General features: G+C 38.4%; 1 protein-coding gene and 2 long non-coding RNA genes across 8 annotated transcripts; all 3 read right to left on the bottom strand.

The window, feature by feature from the left end:
* Window positions 1-201: 201 nt before the first annotated feature.
* Window positions 202-2,916, bottom strand: LOC149177145 (uncharacterized). 4 transcript variants are annotated; one of them, XR_016258741.1, is made up of 3 exons: window positions 2,794-2,916; window positions 2,623-2,691; window positions 202-547 (listed from the first exon to the last, which is right to left on the bottom strand). It is a non-coding gene; the product is annotated as an uncharacterized LOC149177145 (long non-coding RNA). The 4 variants fall into 4 exon arrangements; XR_016258739.1 differs by having other exon boundaries at window positions 2,623-2,701; window positions 2,794-2,899; XR_016258740.1 differs by lacking the exon at window positions 202-547 and adding an exon at window positions 2,390-2,538 and having other exon boundaries at window positions 2,794-2,910.
* A 6,575-nt stretch (window positions 2,917-9,491) lies between these two features.
* On the bottom strand, window positions 9,492-10,806 carry LOC149177146 (uncharacterized). Of its 3 annotated transcripts, none has more exons than XR_016258744.1 (3): window positions 10,697-10,806; window positions 10,526-10,594; window positions 9,492-10,263 (listed from the first exon to the last, which is right to left on the bottom strand). It is a non-coding gene; the product is annotated as an uncharacterized LOC149177146 (long non-coding RNA). The 3 variants fall into 3 exon arrangements; XR_016258742.1 differs by having other exon boundaries at window positions 9,657-10,441; window positions 10,526-10,604; window positions 10,697-10,800; XR_016258743.1 differs by having other exon boundaries at window positions 9,683-10,441; window positions 10,697-10,800.
* Window positions 10,807-11,744: 938 nt separating this feature from the next.
* On the bottom strand, window positions 11,745-13,574 carry LOC149177147 (disease resistance protein L6-like). Its single transcript, XM_089421677.1, has 4 exons — window positions 13,345-13,574; window positions 12,947-13,147; window positions 12,390-12,852; window positions 11,745-12,248 (listed from the first exon to the last, which is right to left on the bottom strand). The coding sequence occupies exons 1-4, from the start codon at window positions 13,572-13,574 to the stop codon at window positions 11,745-11,747; spliced, it is 1,398 nt and encodes a 465-aa protein (XP_089277803.1).
* Between the last annotated feature and the right edge of the window lie 8,465 nt (window positions 13,575-22,039).

A 22,039-nucleotide genomic window follows, 5' to 3' on the forward strand; every position in this document is an offset into this window, starting at 1 on the left:
TTTAGGTTTGGACAAAAGCCTTCAGGAAATGAAACTTCCTTTATTTTCGTCCCCTGCAGATCTAAGTGTTCAAGTTGAAGGGGGTAAGACGACAAGAACTCAGAGCTTGAACAGTCATTCAAACTAATATGCTGAACTTCCCCTGAATCTCCGCCGTAGTTTGTCTGCGTCTGCAAATCGACACAGGAGACAGCCCCGAGGTCTATGTTAACAAGATCTATTAAATGTTTAGAAATTTAAAACGTATACCACAAGTTTTATTCGCAACTGAAATTTTTTAACATAAATATACATTATGTATTTGTTATCTTTCAACTTTTTTCAATTTAATTTAATAACACATCTACAAGCATTAACACCCCTCTGCGAATTCTTAAAAAAAAAAAAAACTAAAAAAAACTTTACCACACTTTCCCTATCGCACCATGTTGTTTCCAATTCGCCGCCGGATATTCGCAAAGCTTTCAACTTCTGGATTCCAAGCCAAGAAAGCAGGGAAGTGTCCGGGCACTTATTCCAGCAAAGCCGGACACTTCCCTCAGCAAAGCTGTAATGACCCCAGATTTATGTAAATTTGAAAGTTTACTGTGGTAAAAGACTAATACAGTTGTTGTTATGTTTTAAACAAAACTGTGGCAAACTATTTTGATTAAGTAATTTAAATATTTTCTTTGGAATTGCTGGCAGCCTCTAAGAGGTGAATCTTAAAGAAAATGATCAGTTGTGATAACTGATGGAACTACCCTCCAAAACAGGAAAAGTCCTGACTGAGGGAATTCTGTGCTGTAAGGACAGACAGAGGAAAAATTAATCTTTCTCCAAGAAGAGGAAAAGAAAAGAAAAGAGAAAAGAGGGTTAAGTCTGGTTAGGACCAGATAACCTGGCACAAAGAGTGCACAAATCCTGTTGAGGGCTGGAGGCCTGCAGGATGGCTCGGGGGGAGAATTCCGTCTGAGGGATGGATCTCATGGCTGGGTGGAGAGCGGAATTAAAGCTCAGGTGACTTATTTGTTTGAACAAAACCATTCCTGACAGAGGTAATCAGGTACGGTTCCAAACTGGTAGTCCCTGATAGGAAAAAGTAATGTGCATGGAAGTTACAGTAATTTAAATAGGAAAAGAATGTTTGTTTCCTAATTACTGTTGTGATGGATAGCATAATGTGCATTTTGAAAAACTTTAAGAAAACTGTCAGTTAATGGACCCGGTCTGAGTTAGTACCCAGATAGAATAAACGGTACAGAAATATAGAAACAAGGTTATATATGGGTATAAAGAAGTCTTACCCAAGGACTGGTTACTGGGTAACAGTCTCGACCTAACCCTATTAGCCAAGGAGTTATTAATCAAAACTAACAGACATTGAAGCAATTAAACAATAGTAAACTCTATAACCTGTGGTCTGAGGTGAATGCTGTGGAACGGCATTCGAATGAGGGTTTAAACCTCTGCTGTAAAAGAAAACACCGACTGTAGTCGGAAGTAATCCCGCGACGGAGAATTGATGAGCCAATAGATAACTTAGGTCATTAAAAAACCGTGTTTGTCCAGCAAATGACTCTGCACAGAGAGCGTTGGTGAAAGGTGGAATAGAGAACCATAGATTTCATTAAAGAGTTGCTATCGAGTCTCAGTGCTTGCGGTATAAACCTAAAAACAAATCTGTGTTATAGAGCTATAACTGAATACAGAAAGAATATATTCCAATGTTCTGTGTATTATAGCAACAAATGATGACTGTGGAAATACATGTCCAGATTTAATGCATGCAAACAAAATGGAAGACATCTATATCAAACCCGAGACGGGAGCATGTAACTGGAAATGAAATATAACCTTATTAGAGCAGAGAGCCTGTGCATGCAACTGTAACGACAGATACTCATAATAATCAGAGAAACGGTGCGAAAGAACAGAAACCGTGCATGAAGGGTAAACCCTTTCCACAGGAAAAAGGGGCTATCCGTCAAACTAACCATTCACCGAAGTTATATTAAATCGACTGGTGAAATAAGAGTATTTAGAAGTACAGAGATTATAAACAAAGATTATCATTATAACCTAACAATGCTGAGGCGAATGCCGTTTGAGAATAGATAAAACCTGTACAAAATATAAACCCTAAGTCTCCGTTCATGAGTATTGGACATCCAAACTGAAACAAATCAATTCATTAACGAAAATGCCCTGAGGGCTGAAGAGTTTATGACTGCACCGAACGGTGAAGTAATAACATAAACATATCAATACATTTGAATAAGGGAACAAGCCCAATATACTCATGACTATATCCGCGCATGAAGGCCAGATCTGAAACCATTTAACCGCATCAAATAAACCAAGTTTGCCGCTATGCGGTTCTGTAATCCAAACGAAAAGAAAGCGTGACGGGTAGAACAAACCCAGAACCTCTCTGCAATCAATAACATTTAACCGGACAGCACAGTCATAACCTATCTATGCAACGAGATGACTGTAAGGGTTCTCCACAGAGAATACCTGGTAGCGGAATGAGAAGACCATATTGGAAACAGAGATCTGCACCAGACCATACAAGGTAATTCATAACTGTATCCATTAACCATACCAAGTAAATAGGGCTTCGAATGCCGAGAATCATACCTGGAGTCGCTGGAGGATTGTTTGCAGAGCAAGTCACCATGGGATTCGCCCGAAGCATAGCAAGAGCGGCTGCACAAAACTTGGTAGGGAAATGTAAAGACTGTAAGTGATAATCCAGTGATAACTAAGCCGTTAAAACATATACAAGACTGAGAGAAACATCGTTAATACCTGCGAGGATTGTTTATGAGCGGAATGCAGCCCCGGAGCATTGCAGGTTGAAGGAATGAGTCTGATGGAGTCGAGCTCGAGGAGGGACATTGAACCAGTCCGCAAAGGCCGCAGACACCAAATAACTCTAACACGGTGAAGAGACGCTTAAATATCACCGATAATCCTTGAAAGATCTCCAGCCCTCCGATCTCCGGAAGAGATCCGGGCCGTTGAAGTATGGCGGGAGTCACTGGCGGTGAGACCAAAATTGGCATTACCAAGGTGTCACATGGCTGGAGAAACCAGGCCATGCCACCTGCCCCGGAAGGACGGACCGTCGTAAAGGCAAGTATGACCTGTCACCGGATAAGTACTGCGGCGGGACCATGAAAGCCCACGCCCATTAATACAGTGCCGTTGGAATATCTATGGTAGGTGTTGAATATGAACAGTGTATATACTTAAACATAGTGTTGTTTGGATTGATGCCGCGTGGTAAATACAACAGAGATCCATAGCATAGAACTCAAGCCAACGATACACATGGATATGGTTTCACATAACTTTAATTAATGCATGCCAAATGTTTATTGTCTTATGTATTCCAATTAACGTATGCCAATGATACATATGTGTAAGGTATAACGTGTGAATTATAGTTATAAAGTGTAAGGTGCGCACATAAGGCCGGATCATCATAGTGAGCATTAAGTTACAAGGTTGGCATATATATATATATTTAAAAAAATTATGTATATGTAAAAATAGGTGTGACAAATTGGTATCAGAGCCCAGTTTCAACACTGTGGCCTCAGGTAGAACATATTCAGTATGCAGAAGGGTACACCAAGCAAACTTATGCAAGCTAACAATGTACTTAACTGTGTTCTGTTTATTTGGAATGAAATACAGAATTGCAACAGCTAGCAGTTAAACCAGAAAGGAGACAAAATGCAAGGACCCGGCAGTAACCCTCAAGAGAATGCAGAGCTGTGGGTGCAATTGGGTGCAGAATCACGGAGTACCAACCTTGCAATCCTGGAAACTGTCCAGGAATTGAAAAATGAGATGGCAAGGTTGCGAGAGGACAACGCACGTTTAACAGTTGAACAGGAAAAGATTCTGAAGAGCCTGTCGGACAGGCAGAACCCACCCCTGTCCAACCCCAGTGCAGAACAGCAAAGGGTGACAGAAGAGCAAAACTATCAAATGGAACCTGAAAATTCTGAAGATAAGGAGGATCACTCTGATAATGCACCTCAGCAGCAAACTTCAAAACGTCAGAAAATGGAACTGCAGGGGGAATTTCGAAAGATTAAACCTCCACATTTTGATGGTGAACAGGAGGAAGCTGCGGAAGCCTGGCTGATCAATATGAATAAGTATTTTCAGTTGTATGAGTACGACCACAATCTGAAGGCAAGATTGGCAATCTTTCAGTTACAAGGTAAGGCAACCTTGTGGTGGGAGGAAATCAAGATTGTCAAGGGGGTTAGCGAACGAACCATTACATGGGAAAAGTTCCAGAAATATTTTAAAGAAAGGTACCTGACTGAGCGCTTCTATGATGAGAAGGCAAGGGAATTTCACGACTTAAGACTGGGACAGCAGACCATGGACGAGTTCATTAACCGTTTTACCTCGCTGCTACGTTATGTACCTTACATCAAGGAGGAGAAAGCCAAGGTTCAGAGGTTTGTGAGCAGCTTACCTTCATATATAAGGGAAAGGATTGAATTCGATAATCCTAGAACCATGGATGAGGCCATCCGTAAAGCGAGAATCTGCTACCAGCAGAGTAAACAGAAGGGGGACACTTCAAGCAAAAGATGGAATGAGAAAAGAAGCGGTCGGGTGGTTGGGAGCAGTAAAGGAAGTCGCAGCAGTGGGAATAAAGGTGCTGGTAAAGGACTAAGCAGTAGACCTGTTGCAAGGAATGCGCCCTGGTCTAGACCAATGAGTGAATCTAAAGCAAATGAGCAGTCTGTTAGACCAGAAGGTGAGGGGATGACCAGACCGCCAGTGCAATGCTGGGGTTGTGGAGGACCTCACTATGTTAAAAACTGCCCACAGAGAAAAGGGACAGACCAGATATCCCAGATTCATGAAGCATCGACGGTTGGGGACGTGGCACGTAGTGTACCCAGAATCAATGCAGCGCTAGAGGACCGCCAAGCGGAGTACCAGCCATCTATGGTTGAATTCGAAGGTAAAATCTCAAACTTTCACATAGCTGTTCTTATAGACCCAGGGGCTACTTTAAGCTATATTAGTCCGAAAATAGTAGAACAGTGTAAACTGCAAGCTGAAAAGTTCAGGAATCCGTGGCTGGTCCAACTAGCTACAGGAGCCAAGAGACGAGTCTTGGCCAAAGTAAATAATTGCTCCTTAGCCATAGCAGGACAGCCAATAGTGGCGGATTTGAATGTATTACCGTTGGGTTCCTATGATATCTTGATTGGGATGGACTGGCTGGAGAAGCACTGGTCCTTAGTGAACTGCAAGACCAAGACCATCTATTACAAGGATGACCTGGGAGAGCAGCGGGAGTTGCAAGGAATCAGACACCCTGTGCAGATCCGACCCATTACAGCAACTCAGCTAGCTAAGTGCATCAAGAAGAAATGTCAAATCTACGCTATTCAGGTGGGATACGCAAATCAAAAAGACAAAACTGCTATGTTGGGTAGCATTCCGATAGTACAGGAGTTTGCAGATGTTTTTCCCGAGGAAGTGTCGGGATTACCACCGAAAAGGGATGTGGATTTCACTATTGAGCTGATCCCAGGGGCAGCACCTGTATCACGGGCACCCTACCGTATGAGTGTACCAGAACTAACAGAATTAAAAATGCAACTGCAGGAGCTGTTAGATAAAAATTACATCCGTCCCAGCGTATCACCCTGGGGAGCCCCAGTGCTGTTCGTCAAAAAGAAAGATGGAACCTTTCGGATGTGCATTGATTATCGCCAGCTGAATAAGCTTACAATCAAAAACAAATATCCTTTGCCTAGGATCGACGAGCTTTTTGATCAGGTGAAGGGAGCAACGGTATTCTCTAAAATTGATCTGCGATCTGGTTACCATCAGATCAGAATAAAAGAGGAAGATATCGCTAAGACCGCTTTCAGAACGCGGTATGGGCATTATGAATTCGTGGTGCTACCTTTTGGGCTGACCAATGCACCTGCTACCTTCATGTGTTTGATGAACAGTGTGTTTCATCGGTTTTTAGACAAGTTTGTGCTGATATTCATAGATGACATTCTGATTTACAGCAGATCAAGAAAGGAACATGAGGAACACCTTAGATTGGTGTTGCAAACTTTGCGGGAACATCAATTATATGCAAAGTTTAGTAAATGTGATTTCTACAAGGAGGAGATACAATATTTGGGCCATGTAATCACCAAGGAAGGAATCGCAGTAGACCTTGAGAAAATCAGAACTATAATGGAGTGGCCTATACCAAAGGACGTGGCAGATATTAGGTCCTTTATGGGGTTAGCGGGTTATTATAGAAGATTTGTCGAAGGCTTTTCGAGGGTAGCATACCCTATCACCTCTTTGCAAAAGAAAGGAAAAATATTTAAGTGGACCTCAGAATGCCAGAAGAGCTTTGAACAGCTCAAGCACTTACTCACTACCGCACCTATATTAAGTATAGCTGATCCTAATAAGGATTACGTGGTCTGCACGGATGCAAGTAAAGAAGGTGTGGGAGGGGTGCTGATGCAAGAAGGAAGAGTCATTGCTTATGAATCTAGGAAGCTGAAAGAGCACGAGCAGAAATACTCTGCTTACGACTTGGAGCTGGCTGCTGTCATTCATGCCCTGAAAATGTGGCGACACTACCTTTTGGGCAGAAAATTTCTGTTATTAACAGACCACCACAGCTTAACGAACTATTTCAGCCAACCCACCTTAAATACGAGACAAGCTCGTTGGGCTGACTTCTTAAGCGGGTTCGACTTTGAAATTAAGCATCTAAAGGGGAAGGAGAACCGAGTAGCGGATGCATTAAGTCGAAAGGTGCAGTGCGTGTGCAAGATTTCGGTCAGTAAGTGGCAAAGTACTCTATTGGAAAAGATAAAAATAGCAGCTGAACAAGATGCTGTTTATCAGCACATTAAACAGCAAATACAGCAGCAATCTGGTAAGGAAATACAACAAGGGTATAAACTAGATGATGCTGAAATGTTGTGCTTTAATAAAAAGCTGTATGTACCCAATGAAGACAGTGTTAAGAAGCTGATTCTGAATGAATTTCATACCAGCCATTATACTGGACATCCGGGCTACCAGAAAATGGTTACCGCTCTCCGAAAAGAATATTACTGGCCAAAAATGAAAAAGGAGATAGCTGAGTATCTAGCACGATGTCTAGAATGTCAGCAGATTAAGGCGGAACACATGCACCCAGCAGGGCTGTTACAACCTTTACCCATTCCGGAATGGAAATGGGAGACTATCTCCATGGATTTTATAACTGGACTGCCTAAAACAAAGAAAAATAATGATTCCATTATGGTGGTAGTGGATAAGCTGAGTAAGGCAGCACACTTCATACCTGTGCAGTCGACATATAAGGCTGTGCAAATTGCCCATATTTTCATGCAAAATGTGTTCAAATTGCATGGACTTCCGAAGGTGATTATCTCCGATCGGGATGTCAAGTTTACATCAACCTTTTGGAGGACATTGTTTGCTGAACTGGGAACACAGCTGAACTTTAGCACAGCTTATCATCCCCAAACAGATGGCCAAACAGAACGAGTGAATCAGGTTGTGGAAGACATGCTGAGAGCATGCGTTATGATGAAGCCAACCCAATGGGAAGATTATCTCCATCTGGTCGAATTTGCATATAACAATGGATATCATTCCTCAACACAGATGAGTCCTTTCGAGGTTATGTATGGGCGGAAGTGCCGCACACCCGCAAGCTGGGGTGGACCGGAGGACAGGTTGCGAATTGGTCCTGATATGCTCCAGGAAATGGAGGATACGGTAAAAAGGGTGCGTGCCAACTTAAAAGCCGCTCAGGACAGACAGAAAAGTTTCGCTGATCGAAAGAGAAGATTTAAGGAATTCCAGATTGGGGATCATGTATTTGTAAGAATCCAACCAAGAAGGAGTACCTTGCAGTGGAGCGGATGTGCCAAACTAGCACCTCGCTACTTTGGACCTTTCCAGATCTTGGCAAAAGTGGGGCCGGTAGCTTATCAACTTGCCCTACCAAGCCATATTAGGATTCACAATGTGTTTCACGTATCCGTATTAAAGCAATACGTTTACGATCCTAAACATGTGATTCAATGGCAGAATGTTCGGGTAAGAAGTAATCTGGTCACTATAGATAAGCGTTGTTTCTAAACTGAAAAGTAATTAAATCTGTTGCTGATTGCAGGTCGAGCCGGAAGGCGAGGTTCTGGTCGAACCACTGACCATTCTCGACCGGAGAGAAGTGCAGCTGCGGAAACGGGTTATTTCCCAAGCTAAAGTACAGTGGCAGCACTATGGACCAGAGGAGGCCACTTGGGAGGATGAGGAACTCCTTAGAGAAGCTTACCCAAACTTGTTTAAAGGGGACAGACATCGGGACGATGTCCAATCTCAGGAGGGGGAGATGTAATGACCCCAGATTTATGTAAATTTGAAAGTTTACTGTGGTAAAAGACTAATACAGTTGTTGTTATGTTTTAAACAAAACTGTGGCAAACTATTTTGATTAAGTAATTTAAATATTTTCTTTGGAATTGCTGGCAGCCTCTAAGAGGTGAATCTTAAAGAAAATGATCAGTTGTGATAACTGATGGAACTACCCTCCAAAACAGGAAAAGTCATGACTGAGGGAATTCTGTGCTGTAAGGACAGACAAAGGAAAAATTAATCTTTCTCCAAGAAGAGGAAAAGAAAAGGAAGAGAAAAGAGGGTTAAGTCTGGTTAGGACCAGATAACCTGGCACAAAGAGTGCACAAATCCTGTTGAGGGCTGGAGGCCTGCAGGATGGCTCGGGGGAAGAATTCCATCTGAGGGATGGATCTCATGGCTGGGTGGAGAGCAGAATTAAAGCTCAGGTGACTTATTTGTTGAACAAAACCATTCCTAACAGAGGTAATCAGGTACGGTTCCAAACTGGTAGTCCCTGATAGGAAAAAGTAATGTGCATGGAAGTTACAGTAATTTAAATAGGAAAAGAATGTTTGTTTCCTAATTACTGTTGTGATGGATAGCATAATGTGCATTTTGAAAAACTTTAAGAAAACTGTCAGTTAATGGACCCGGTCTGAGTTAGTACCCAGATAGAATAAACGGTACAGAAATATAGAAACAAGGTTATATATGGGTATAAAGAAGTCTTACCCAAGGACTGGTTACTGGGTAACAGTCTCGACCTAACCCTATTAGCCAAGGAGTTATTAATCAAAACTAACAGACATTGAAGCAATTAAACAATAGTAAACTCTATAACCTGTGGTCTGAGGTGAATGTTGTGGAACGACATTCGAATGAGGGTTTAAACCTCTGCTGTAAAAGAAAACACCGACTGTAGTCGGAAGTAATCCCGCGACGGAGAATTGATGAGCCAATAGATAACTTAGGTCATTAATAAACCATGTTTGTCCAGCAAATGACTCTGCACAGAGAGCGTTGGTGAACGGTGGAATAGAGAACCATAGATTTCATTAAAGAGTTTCTATCGAGTCTCAGTGCTTGCGGTATAAACCTAAAAACAAATCTGTGTTATAGAGCTATAACTGAATATAGAAAGAATATATTCCAACGTTCTGTGTATTATAGCAACAAATGATCACTGTGGAAATACATGTCCAGATTTAATGCATGCAAACAAAATGGAAGACATCTATATCAAACCCGAGACGGGAGCATGTATCTGGAAATGAATTATAACCTTATTAATTCAGAGAACCTGTGCATGCGAGCAAAAATGAAATATAACCTTATTAAAACAGAGAGCCTGTGCATGCAACTGTAACGACAGATACTCATAATAATCAGAGAAACGGTGCGAAAGAACAGAAACCGTGCATGAAGGGTAAACCCTTTCCACAGGAAAAAGGGGCTATCCGTCAAACTAACCATTCACCGAAGTTATATTAAATCGACTGGTGAAATAAGAGTATTTAGAAGTACAGAGATTATAAACAAAGATTATCATTATAACCTAACAATGCCGAGGCGAATGCCGTTTGAGAATAGATAAAACCTGTACAAAATATAAACCCTAAGTCTCCGTTCATGAGTATTGGACATCCAAACTGAAACAAATCAATTCATTAACGAAAATGCCCTGAGGGCTGAAGAGTTTATGACTGCACCGAACGGTGAAGTAATAACATAAACATATCAATACATTTGAATAAGGGAACAAGCCCAATATACTCATGACTATATCTGCGCGTGAAGGCCAGATCTGAAACCATGCAACCGCATCAAATAAACCAAGTTTGCCGCTAGGCGGTTCTGTAATCCAAACGAAAAGAAAACGTGACGGGTATAACAAACCCAGAACCTCTCTGCAATCAATAACATTTAACCGGACAGCACAGTCATAACCTATCTATGCAACGAGATGACTGTAAGGGTTCTCCACAGAGAATACCCGGTAGCGGAATGAGAAGACCATATTGAAAACAGAGATCTGCACCAGACCATACAGGGTAATTCATAACTATATCCATTAACCATACCAAGTAAATAGGGCTTCGAATGCCGAGAATCATACCTGGAGTCGCTGGAGGATTGTTTGCAGAGCAAGTCACCATGGGATTCGCCCGAAGCATAGCAAGAGCGGCTGCACAAAACTTGGTAGGGAAATGTAAAGACTGTAAGTGATAATCCAGTGATAACTAAGCCGTTAAAACATATACAAGACTGAGAGAAACATCGTTAATACCTGCGAGGATTGTTTATGAGCGGAATGCAGCCCCGGAGCATTGCAGGTTGAAGGAATGAGTCTGATGGAGTCGAGCTCGAGGAGGGACATTGAACTAGTCCGCAAAGGCCACAGACACCAAATAACTACGGTGAAGAGACGCTTAAATATCACCGATAATCCTTGAAAGATCTCCAGCCCTCCGATCTCCGGAAGAGATCCGGGCCGTTGAAGTATGGCGGGAGTCACTGGCGGTGAGACCAAAATTGGCATTACCAAGGTGTCACATGGCTGGAGAAACCAGGCCATGCCACCTGGCCCGGAAGGACGGACCGTCGTAAAGGCAAGTATGACCTGTCACCGGATAAGTACTGCGGCGGGACCATGAAAGCCCACGCCTATTAATACAGTGCCGTTGGAATATCTATGGTAGGTGTTGAATATGAACAGTGTATATACTTAAACATAGTGCTGTTTGGATTGATGCCGCGTGGTAAATACAACAGAGATCCATAGCATAGAACTCAAGCCAACGATACACATGGACATGGTTTCACGTAACTTTAATTAATGCATACCAAATGTTTATTGTTTTATGCATTCCAATTAACGTATGCCAATGATACATATGTGTAAGGTATAACGTGTAAATTATAGTTATAAAGTGTAAGGTGCTCACATAAGGCCGGATCATCATAGTGAGCATTAAGTTACAAGGTTGGCATATATATATATATTTAAAAAATTTATGTATATGTAAAAATAGGTGTGACAAAAGCCATACAAGCTGATCCGTTTGCGTCAGAAACTCAAATATGTTTTTCAAACAATCACCTTCAGCCATCAACAGATGCAGATGCAACTTGCTCATATCAACGGAAGGTCGATACCGAGAGTTGAGGAATGATTGGTCAGATACTCCTTCAACCCTGTTAATCCCGCGCACCTGAATTGTTATCTGAAAACTGTTAGAAAACAATATGGACATACTTGCAGAGCTAAACAGTATTAACAATATACTTTTAAATTTTTCAGAACATTTCTGTGAATATAACTTTGAAAATTAGATTCAAACGCGTACACTTGGTTGGATAAACGCATTATGAAAAATGTTGTCATTGCAGCGCCAAAGACGACGAGGATATTTAGGAAGTTCCTCTTCAGCTAAAGTTCTGCCCAAGTCCCTGAGGTGATTGTGCATTCTTATACGGTTTTGACTGTCGATCTGCACAATACACTTGTACTCTAGGTTCTGAAGATTCACACTTCCTTCCCATCTAGACCCATCCCATACGCTTATGGCCTGATCTTTATCTTCTTCTATTAAGAAACAGGCAATATCTAAGAATACCTCTCTTTCCTGGGGGTCAAGACGGTCGTAGCTAATCTTAAGACTGTCTTGTATTTCCCGGGGAAGTACTAAATCTGATATTTTCCGCAATTGGCCTTCCCAATACTTCAAATCTTTGTTAGAAAGATGAGACCCAAGCACTTCGAGAGACAAAGGCAATCCGTCACACGCATCCAAAAACTTTGTAACCACTTCATCAAATCCCGCACGGGGTTGAGACTCCTGAAAGGCATGCATGCAGAAAAGCCTTTTTGACTGTTCTCTGTCGAGGCCTGACAGCTTGTAAACAAAGGAGACACCGTTTCTTGAAAGAAGATCCCAATTGCTAGATGTAAGTAAGATTCAGCTATCGTGACTAAGAACCTCCTTCAAGGGTGAAAATAATGCATGCAACTGTCTGTCATGATCGACGTTATCTAAAATTATAAGGGCCTTACAATCCGGGAGACAACGAGAAAGCACCGCGGATATACCTTCAGCAATGTTACTTATTCTCAGATTCTGGGAAGTCAAGTCTCGGAGGAGTTTATTCTGCAAGTCACGCAAAGTTTCGACTCTCACATCTTTCAAAAAACAAGATCTACCGTAAGCTGACCAGTTGCGGTTAAAGAACTCTGTCGCCAGAGTTGTCTTCCCTACACCACCAGAACCCACAATCCCCACAACCTTGGGCTCCCCGCTGTGTAGCTGCCGCAGGATCACTGTTTCCTCAAAATCTTGTAGCTTTTCATCCAAACCAGTTGGATATTTAGCCACATACAAGTGTGGTTTTTTAACATTTTCCTCCACCCGTTGAAGTACGCTATCCAAGAGTTTGCCTTCGTCACTGGTTATGCACAGCAAAACCAAACATAAGTACTAAAAACCTCGTTTATCAATACAATTAAACTATTAGGAACAGTAAGACTAAAAGTTCTAACCCATTATGCATCTTTAGCTCCAAACCGCTTAATAGTGAAACGTCAGACAATGCGTTTTTCCAATCTGCAATTTTTTCTTGTGGGTATCTCCCTTTCTTTACATGACCTTGCAAGGCTTCAGCATAGACTCCATTGTTGCGCGCGGAGTACCCAAGGCATTTCAAGATTTGACCCAACAGTCCATGTTGGCCGTCATCCGTCCTGATCCGCAGAGCACAAGGATCAACATTATAAAAGATTGGAATAATTGTAGTTTTTCTTTTCTGCATCTGATTGCGCATCTCCACGAGCTCATTAAGGCACCATTTTGATTGGGCATATCTTGGAGAAAATATTGCTATATGAACATCGGCGGTTGCAATGACTCCTTCTAGTTGAGAATCTATGCTTTCTCCTACCCGCATTTCGTCGCGGTCCAGAGAGGCGTTGCAGTGACTCCTTCTAGTTGAGAATCTATGCTTTCTCCTACCTGCATTTCGTCGCGGTCCAGAAAGGCGCTGAATCCACGGTCATCGAGACGCCGGTAGAGTTGACTGGCCAAGGTATTCTTCACATCTTCCTCGTGGTGATTTATAAACACCTCGTAATTGTAACTGGAATTTGAATTGGTGCTGCGAGATACATCCATGGAAGTGCCCGCAGAGGAGGATGGATCGAATTATTGATGAGGAATGATTGTTGAATCAGCCATTAATTAACAGGATGGATACATACAAATAAGGTGATGAAAATTTAGATAGGCAGATAGAGCAGAAGAAATAATTTCTTGTCTCGTGGATCTAACGCACGCCGAAGTGGTACCTTCCAAGCCAGTTCTATGTTTCGGGCACTCGTCTCCTTCTTACCTGTAGATGTAGAAACTATGTAACGCACTGAAACTGGGTTGGGCCAGCACAACTGTGCGGATAAAATGCATTTTCTATTTCTCTCTTCCTGTGGCTTGTGTGTTTAATGCGGATTTGACAATTTTTATTGTGACCACGCCAAATCGCCCACAACCCACCTGGTCCCTATCAAATTGGCATTTTTATCTTAGTTGTTATCAAAGTCAAGTCGCGAATTATGTACCTGTGAGATCAGTAAATGGTGAGTTAATTTTTTATTAAATATGACATTATTTATTTAATGATTAAAATTTGGAAGTTCAGTGTCATTGAATTATAATTTATCTTCATTAAAATTTGGAAGTTCAGTGTTATTGAATTATAATTTATCCTCATTTTTTATTTGTTTATATATATAAAAGAATGGGAAGGGACTTTTTAGATTAAATGGATGTGTTTAATTTTTTTCCCTTTTAATCTCTATAGTTCAATTTTAATTTTAAATGTGTGTGTAACAATTATTTTTTGTCACCCCGGTTATGTGAATTGTTTTTTCGTAAACTAATGTAAACTGTAAAATGATGACTAGATTGAGAGTAGATTTGGATTTAAGGGATGTTGGCTCTTGTCAACACGCAATCCTATTTAAAGGGCGCGGAGTTAAAAATAACCATGGAAAGGGATCAACGAATATTATATAGAAAGGAACAACACGTGGTAGAGGGAGGTTGCAAAAAAAACATTACCTTGTGGATTACATTCAAGGAATGCACAAATAAAGGATGTGGTGAGCAAGCGCAAAAAGTAAAATGGAAAAAGCGTTCGAAAGTGAAAGAGGGCACAGGCGGAGATAGAGTGTTTTTTGGATTCATGTGTGATGCGTCAAGTGGAGTATTTGGGTGTGTTATGAATTTTTAAGGTGTTATAAATTAGTTTAGATTGATTTTAATTTTGGATTTATAAAGAGTTTAGAAGGATCAAATTTTTTGATGTATAAATTTTTCTAGAGATTTGATCTCTCTCAATATTTGATAAATCTAGAGTTAAGTAGGTTGGTTTGAGTAGTGTGTGGCAAATAAAATTTAATGAACATATAATTAATTTTATCAGTGATATATGAATTCATTTAATATTAATATAATCATTTTAAAAATGCTAAATAGGTCATTTTAATTTTAAATTTGCTTGGTTACCTAGTTTTGTTGAGATGATAAATATTGTTAATAACTTTAATTATGTAAAATGATGAAATCAAAATTTTGAATGTAAAATAACAATGTAATGGTGTTGAATGATAGAAAATGTGAATAATAAGAATATAATCAATTACAAATAGTATTAATCTCAAACTATTTTTTTCTACTATTCTTATTGTCACCCTTGTTACTTTTGTCATATTTTCATATCAATTATATGAAAATGATAGGTTAAATCGTAAACCATTTAAATCTTTAGCTTGAGCTATTGTAGTAAACATCATACCTTGTATTTTTGTCCAATATGTTGAATTACTATAACACAAAAATCAATGTACATTGTCAATAATTTTCTTTGTTTACACATAAATCAATGCACAATCTTAATCCAATTACTTTAAAATTAATGTACCATCATACATCCAATTACTTCAAATCAGAAATCAACATCTACACTGAAACTAATGCATCTAATGCAAACAATCAAATAAGATTAGAAAACAACATTTACACTGAAATCAATGCATCTAATGCAAGCAATCAAATAGGATTAGAAATCAACATTTACACTCAAATCAATGCATCTAGTGCAAGTAATCAAATATGATTAGAAATCAACATCTACACTGAAATCAATGCATTTAGTGCAGGCAATCAAATACGATTGGAAATCATCTACATTGAAATCAATGCATCTAGTGGAAGCAATCAAATGTTATTAGAAATCAACATCTACATTGAAATCAATGTATCTATTGCAAGCAATCAAATATCATTAAAAATCACCATCTACAATGAAATCAATGCATTTAGAGCAAGCAATCAAATAGGATTATAAACATGTACATTGAAATCAATGCATCTAGTGCAAGCAATCAAATATCATTATAAAACAACATCTACACTAAAATCAATGCATCTAGTGCAAGCAATCAAATATCATTATAAAACAACATCTACACTAAAATCAATGCATCTAGTGCAAGCAATCAAATATGAGTGCAAGAGGAAGTGCGAAAAAGAGGCAGTGACAAATGGTTTTCTCTAAAGCTAAAAGGACACTCTTCTAGGGTAACAAAGACATAATATTATGGGGCAAACAAAGTAGAATATGCTTGGGCAGTGAAGTGGGATCTTTTGGGGCAGCAAAAAGATATCTTCTAGGGTAGCGAAGAAGTATCTTTTAGGGAAATGAAGAAGGGATCTTCTGGGATAGCGAAGGAAGGGATCTTTTGGGATAATGAAGTAGAGACCGAGTTTCTCTATAAGACCTAGAGACCAAGATTCTCTAGGGAAGTTGTGAAGGTGCAATATAAGAAATAGAGACCCATTTTCTCTAGAAGGAACAAGAGAAGGAAGAGCAAGGAAGACCAGGTTGATGACAAGGTTCTTGAAGAGGATACTAGAGTCAAGGAACAATTTCATCATTTTGGTACTTATCAATTAAAGGTCTGGAAGAAGAATTTTATCGAGTTTTCTCTCAAGAGGTGAGAGGTTTTGGCCCTGGCTAGAGAAGCCTATATTGTGTGTCACTTCTTATTATTTATTTTGATAATTGTTTTGATGAAAATAACACATTAATAAGCTAACAAATTGAAACATCATAAGAAAAGAAGAACGAACATATCATAAGAAATTATCAAGCAAAGAAATTTGTTAACATTAAATGTCCTAGATTTTTGAACATGTTTTCAGAGATTAGGTGTTGAAGACAAGAAGGGGCAGCCAAAGCAAGCTGGCACACAAATCAAGCTTCAAAGAAGGAATCAAAGCAAGTCAAAGGTTATCAATAAGTCCAATATCTACATCATAGAAACCCTAGATCGAAGAAGGAAGCAGGAATAAAAATTGGAACCCTAGAAGCACTTCAGATCATCAAAGGATCATAAATCAAGGTCTCTCTCATCAATAAATCAAGAAGAAGGTGGAAACAAGAAACAATCTAACAAAGTCCATGACTATATTCGATAATATCGAAATGCCTTTTTGTAAGGAAATAAATAAAATTGATGGGGTTGTAAACATCCTTGCATGGAAGAAAAGGATTGACCTCAATCTTATTGAGAATGAGGTCATGGTTCACATTAAGGGATCAATAACGCAACCTCCACAAGAAGATACACAAGCTCATGCTAGATACATGAAGGGAGAAATGAGAGCCCAAAGGTTTCTAATTCCATATGTATCAAAATTAAAAACTACAAAAGCTATGTTTAGCCAATTTAGTGTCCTAAATTGCTTGCATAAATTATCAAGTGAGGTTTGTAAGCTGATGAAGTGTAGTGCACTATATGTGCTTAGTTAACCTTTCTTACTTCATTGTTTTGTATTTTATATTGTTTTGGGGGTTTTTGTTCTTTGATTCCTAATGATGTACAATCTGAATTATGAGAAACTTTAAGTGAATCTAATGGACCTTTTTCTTAAAAGAAGAAAAATGTTCCTAAGTCAATCTAACTTCATAAAGGTGAACAAAGAGTTCAAGCTAGTCAAAACCTAATTTAATGAAAAGAAAAACAGAGCATCTATCCTATCTCATCATTAATCCTAAGTCATGAATCTATTTCTTAAGGATGAAGTTGGAATGCATGTTGAAATAAATATAGGAGAATGAAATCAACTAAAGTACTTTTAGTTACTCTAACCTTCAATTTTGAAAGATAACCTTCTTGAGATGGGATACCACCAACTTTCTGTACTTTATGATCTAGAGAACTAAATGAAGCATGCATAAGGTAACTGACTGATTTCAACCATTGTGTGAAGTGGATGTTTAACCATTTAGTTTAGGATGAGTATCAACTTGAAATGGTGTTCAAAAACATTCATTAACACAGTGGATTGACAAATTTGTCCTAGGAAATAAATAACAAAATAGTGAGTAAGCTAGACAACAGTGCATTCTTATTATTTCAACCTTACTATGTTTAGAAACAAAATCATTTCCTTTCATGAAATGTGTTGGAAGAAAAAGACTGCACAATTGAGTTTTAACATTATGCTATTGATAAAAACTAAAATAAATCAACCTAAGTTAGAAAAACTGCTAAAAGCAAAGTAATGAAATTAAAACTAAATAGAAAACGAATGGAAAGAAAACCTCCTTCAGTGCAGCGGCCCTCTACAACTGACTGGGTTGAGTTACTAACTAATTAAAAATGATCTCTTAAACGATCATTGGTCAACACATGACTTATATTATAGAAAAGAACGAAGTCCAAAATACAAAGTTGAAAGTTTGAACTTAATAATAAAATTCTTCAAACCGCCCTCGGTTCTGTACAACCAATATTTAAAAGAAAATAATCATAACTGTCTTTGAGGAAAATTAGCTACATGTGGCTTATACGTATTACAACAGAACTGCATAAACCTCTAATTAGTGTCAGGTGGCTTAAATTCAAGCAAGATGTTTGCAACAGAACCGTTAACACAAGTGGTTGATCCGAGTTAATGCTTGTAACAGAATTGTTAGATTTATTGATTAACCACGAAAAAGTAGACGAAGAGTCCTACTGCTTCTGGGTATCATACGTTTGACTCCACCTTTGACTACGATCTTGATCTTGTTTCCTTGTCGATCTAGGCTGGGTTAATAGGATAGAATCCATGTGGAGCCGATTCTAGAGATCTACATGTGGCCGGATTCTTCATTTGACACTTGGAACATGCTAGACCATGGAAGTAGCTACGGAATACATAGTTAGCTGCAGAATAGGCTGCGTTCTGTAGCTAATTTTCAAAAATTTATTCAAATAGCAAAAACATAGAAATATAACATGTCAATCATTTAACGCCTTCCTTAAGACAAAATCTATCATTTATCATTGATTGGGATCTGTAATTTTATGGAAAAGCAAGGGAAAAAGGTAAGAAAAGCTGTCAAAGATAGGGTAATTCTGAGGTTCAACATACCCCCACTGCAAAATCATTGCATGTCCTCATGAAATTTGTCAAAAAATATGAATTCCTTTTTCCTATTGCATTTTCTCAGGCACCTCTTCTAGCACATCTAATTTTCTTCTTTTGTTCTTCCTTGAGGTGACTGTCATCCTGGGCTTTTACATAAGAAGCTTGTACTTGAGATTGATGATTGTTTTGTTCAAAATCTTATTCTTCCTTTCCAATTTTCTGTTTTTCTTATGCCACAGTCCTAAATGCAGAATAATGTTGTCATGAATTGCTTTGTATAGTTTATTTTGTTCCTTCAAGGTTTCATTCTCCTGTATGATATGTCTGTTCAATATCTCTAATTCGTGGATTTCTTGTTTGAGAGCACCAATTAGAGGTTCTTGTGGTTTGATAGAAGGCTTTGGATCCATTGAGGCACTTTTCTTCTCCAGTTATTCTATCTAGTCATATATTTGTTGTTGCACTAGGTCTATGCCTGGAGATCTTCTGCTGGGGCTGCCTTCGAAATAATGTTCAGGAGAATTTTGAGGACCGTGTATAGAGGAAATGTTATCAGGAGATGGTATTGGGGTTTCTTCTTTTAAATTTATGAACTCTGTTCCTTTTGATGATGTCTTCTTTACCATACCTCGGAGTCTAAAGCTCCTTCTAAGTTGTAGGGTATTTACATTCTCCTCCTTTGTACCCTTTTTCTCCTTTCTTATCTCTTCTCTTCTCTTGATTTGTTTCCTAATCTCTGTCAGTTTTTCAGAGATTAGCTCTTCATCCTTTTTTTGTGTTGAGGATTCAGGTTTGCTTTGAATGGTTATACCAGTCTTCTTTCTCCTACTCCTTCTGACATTACCTTCTTCAGGTGACTCTAGTGCCTCTTGGAAATGGTTTCTTATCAGAAAATTTTCCCAAGTATCTCTTATGATTTTCAAATGAAACTCAATCAGTATTTTTACCAACCCATGATGGTACATGGTTGTGTCTATGACTTCTATTTTATTCTACACATTTGAAGCCATCCTTCTTAAACTATTTAGCAGGAAGAAATGAATATTGATTTCTCCATTTTCTAAAAAATTCATCAATAAACATATATGGTAGACATACATGCACCCGAATCTCCCCTCACAAGTGATAAATTTCTATAATATCAAAAGAATGCTTCTCCATTTACTTTTATGAGATGAAATAGGAATTCCTTTTCTAAACACAGAGACATCCATACTTGATTCTTGAGGATTACTTTCCATGTTTCACTGTGGAATTCTTTGTTTTTGAACCATATTTCACCATGTCTTGGAAGTTTTCTAGCCTCTATTATGAAGGATTTTGTTACTGCAAACTTAATGTCCCCAATTTCTACTTTTGTACCATCAAAAGCTCTAGCAAACGATTTTGTGATCCCTTTATGAAAACCATCAAATTTTTCAATGAAGTTGATCCATCCAACCTTCTACAGCATTTCCTTGAGTTGTGTGTATCCTTTCATATATTTTGCTCCTACTAGCTTTGTCCTGACAATGAGTCCCATGTCTTCTGTTTCGCAAAATTTCTTAACCTTTAGAATTACTCTCTTGGTTTATGAAATGGATTGACTGCGAGTATAGTGAAAAAAGAACTTACGGGTTTGTGTGGAATAAGTAGATGGTGAGGGTTTGGAGAGACGTTGACAAGTTGGTCACATCATAGCCATTACCGTTAACAATCACTGATGGAGTTATTATGGACCGTTAGGCACAGAGTATGGAGGATGTGGCAGAGATGTGGTATGATGAAGTTATTATGGGCCGTTAGAAATAGATTATGGAGGGCATGGCGGATGTGCAATACAATAGAGATGGAAATCAAATCCAATGATTATTTGTTAAGGAGACATACGATTATCCATATTATACATGCCTTATCTTTTTAACTTGTTGTTTGAAATAATTTTTGCATTTTACCTTTAGAACTTAACCTTTCTGTTTGATGATTATTTTGGTGTTGATCCGTAGGTACTTTTTAACATGTTTGGTCTCCAAAACTAGATTCTCAAATTTCCTACATTCATGATTTATTGGTGAGCTATACAATTATGCCAAGATCTGATAAATAGGTTGTAGCTACATAATCAAATTAGCTGTAGAATGGAATCAACTACAGAATATAAAAAGGAGGAAAAGTGAAGTATGACTATGGAGTATGAGTGCAAAGATGAAATGGAAATGGGTTACGATGGGGAAATGGAATTAAATGTAAAATAAAATGGAAAATAGGGTGAAATGGAGAAAAAATGTAAAAATAAAATGTAAATGAAATATGATAGTGAGATGAAATGGAGCTGTAAAATAAAATGAAAACAGAATGAGATGGAATGAGACAATGAATTTTCAGATTCTGAACTGTAAATGAATGTAGCGTTTTGTCACTAATTATTACAGAAAGGAAATAGAAAATATAGGATGTTAGAAATCTCTGATTTTCACCCTGTATTTTCTGTATAAGTATGCCAATCAATGATTGGTTTTCAAACTTATATATATATATATATATATATATATATATATATATATATATATATATATATATATATATATATCTATATATATATATATATATATATATCTATATATATATATATATATATCTATATATATATATATATATATATTAGGAAAAATAAAGGCTAAGTTAGTGGAGAAGAAGAATACTTCTTCACTAGCTTCATTTCAGAGTTATTTTGGAAAATCTTAATAAACTCCTCTCTTGAAATTGGATTATGATATATTTTCAACCGATGACCATTCACAAGAAGAGGTACCTTTTTCTCATCTATTGTCCTTATTCTCACTGCTCCATTGTAAAAGACTTCTTCAATCTCATATGGCCTAAGCCAATGAGTATGAAACTTCCCTTGAAAATATTTAAATTTTGAATCGAACAAAAGTGCCCAATCTCCTGCTTGAAACTTCTTCTCCTTGATATATTTATCATGCCAATTACCCATTATTTTATTACTGATAGAAAACTGGTAATTACAAGAACACTCAAAGAGTCATCTCTCTCCTGAGAAATTACAAGATTTAGAATGACAATATGATCCTTACTGAGATTGACTGTTGTGGAATTTAACAGATATATATCCTTGCATAGGAAGAGAAATCTGTAGGCTACTTGGCACACAAAGCAAA

The sequence above is a fragment of the Pinus tabuliformis genome, chromosome 4_1 (assembly GCF_031772625.1).
Source record: "Pinus tabuliformis cultivar Carrire ecotype Pingquan chromosome 4_1, CPIR1, whole genome shotgun sequence".
NCBI classification, from domain to species: Eukaryota; Viridiplantae; Streptophyta; class Pinopsida; order Pinales; family Pinaceae; genus Pinus; species Pinus tabuliformis.

What these genes read in the sequence shown, in the direction of transcription:
- LOC149177147 (XM_089421677.1), bottom strand. Translation starts at nt 13,574, where the DNA reads ATGGATGTATCTCGCAGCACCAATTCAAATTCCAGTTACAATTACGAG. An exon ending in TGGACCGCGACGAAATGCGG is followed by an intron (nt 13,148 to 13,344) that starts GTAGGAGAAAGC and finishes TCTGCGGATCAG; the next exon opens with GACGGATGACGGCCAACATG. An exon ending in GAGCTAAAGATGCATAATGG is followed by an intron (nt 12,853 to 12,946) that starts GTTAGAACTTTT and finishes GTGCATAACCAG; the next exon opens with TGACGAAGGCAAACTCTTGG.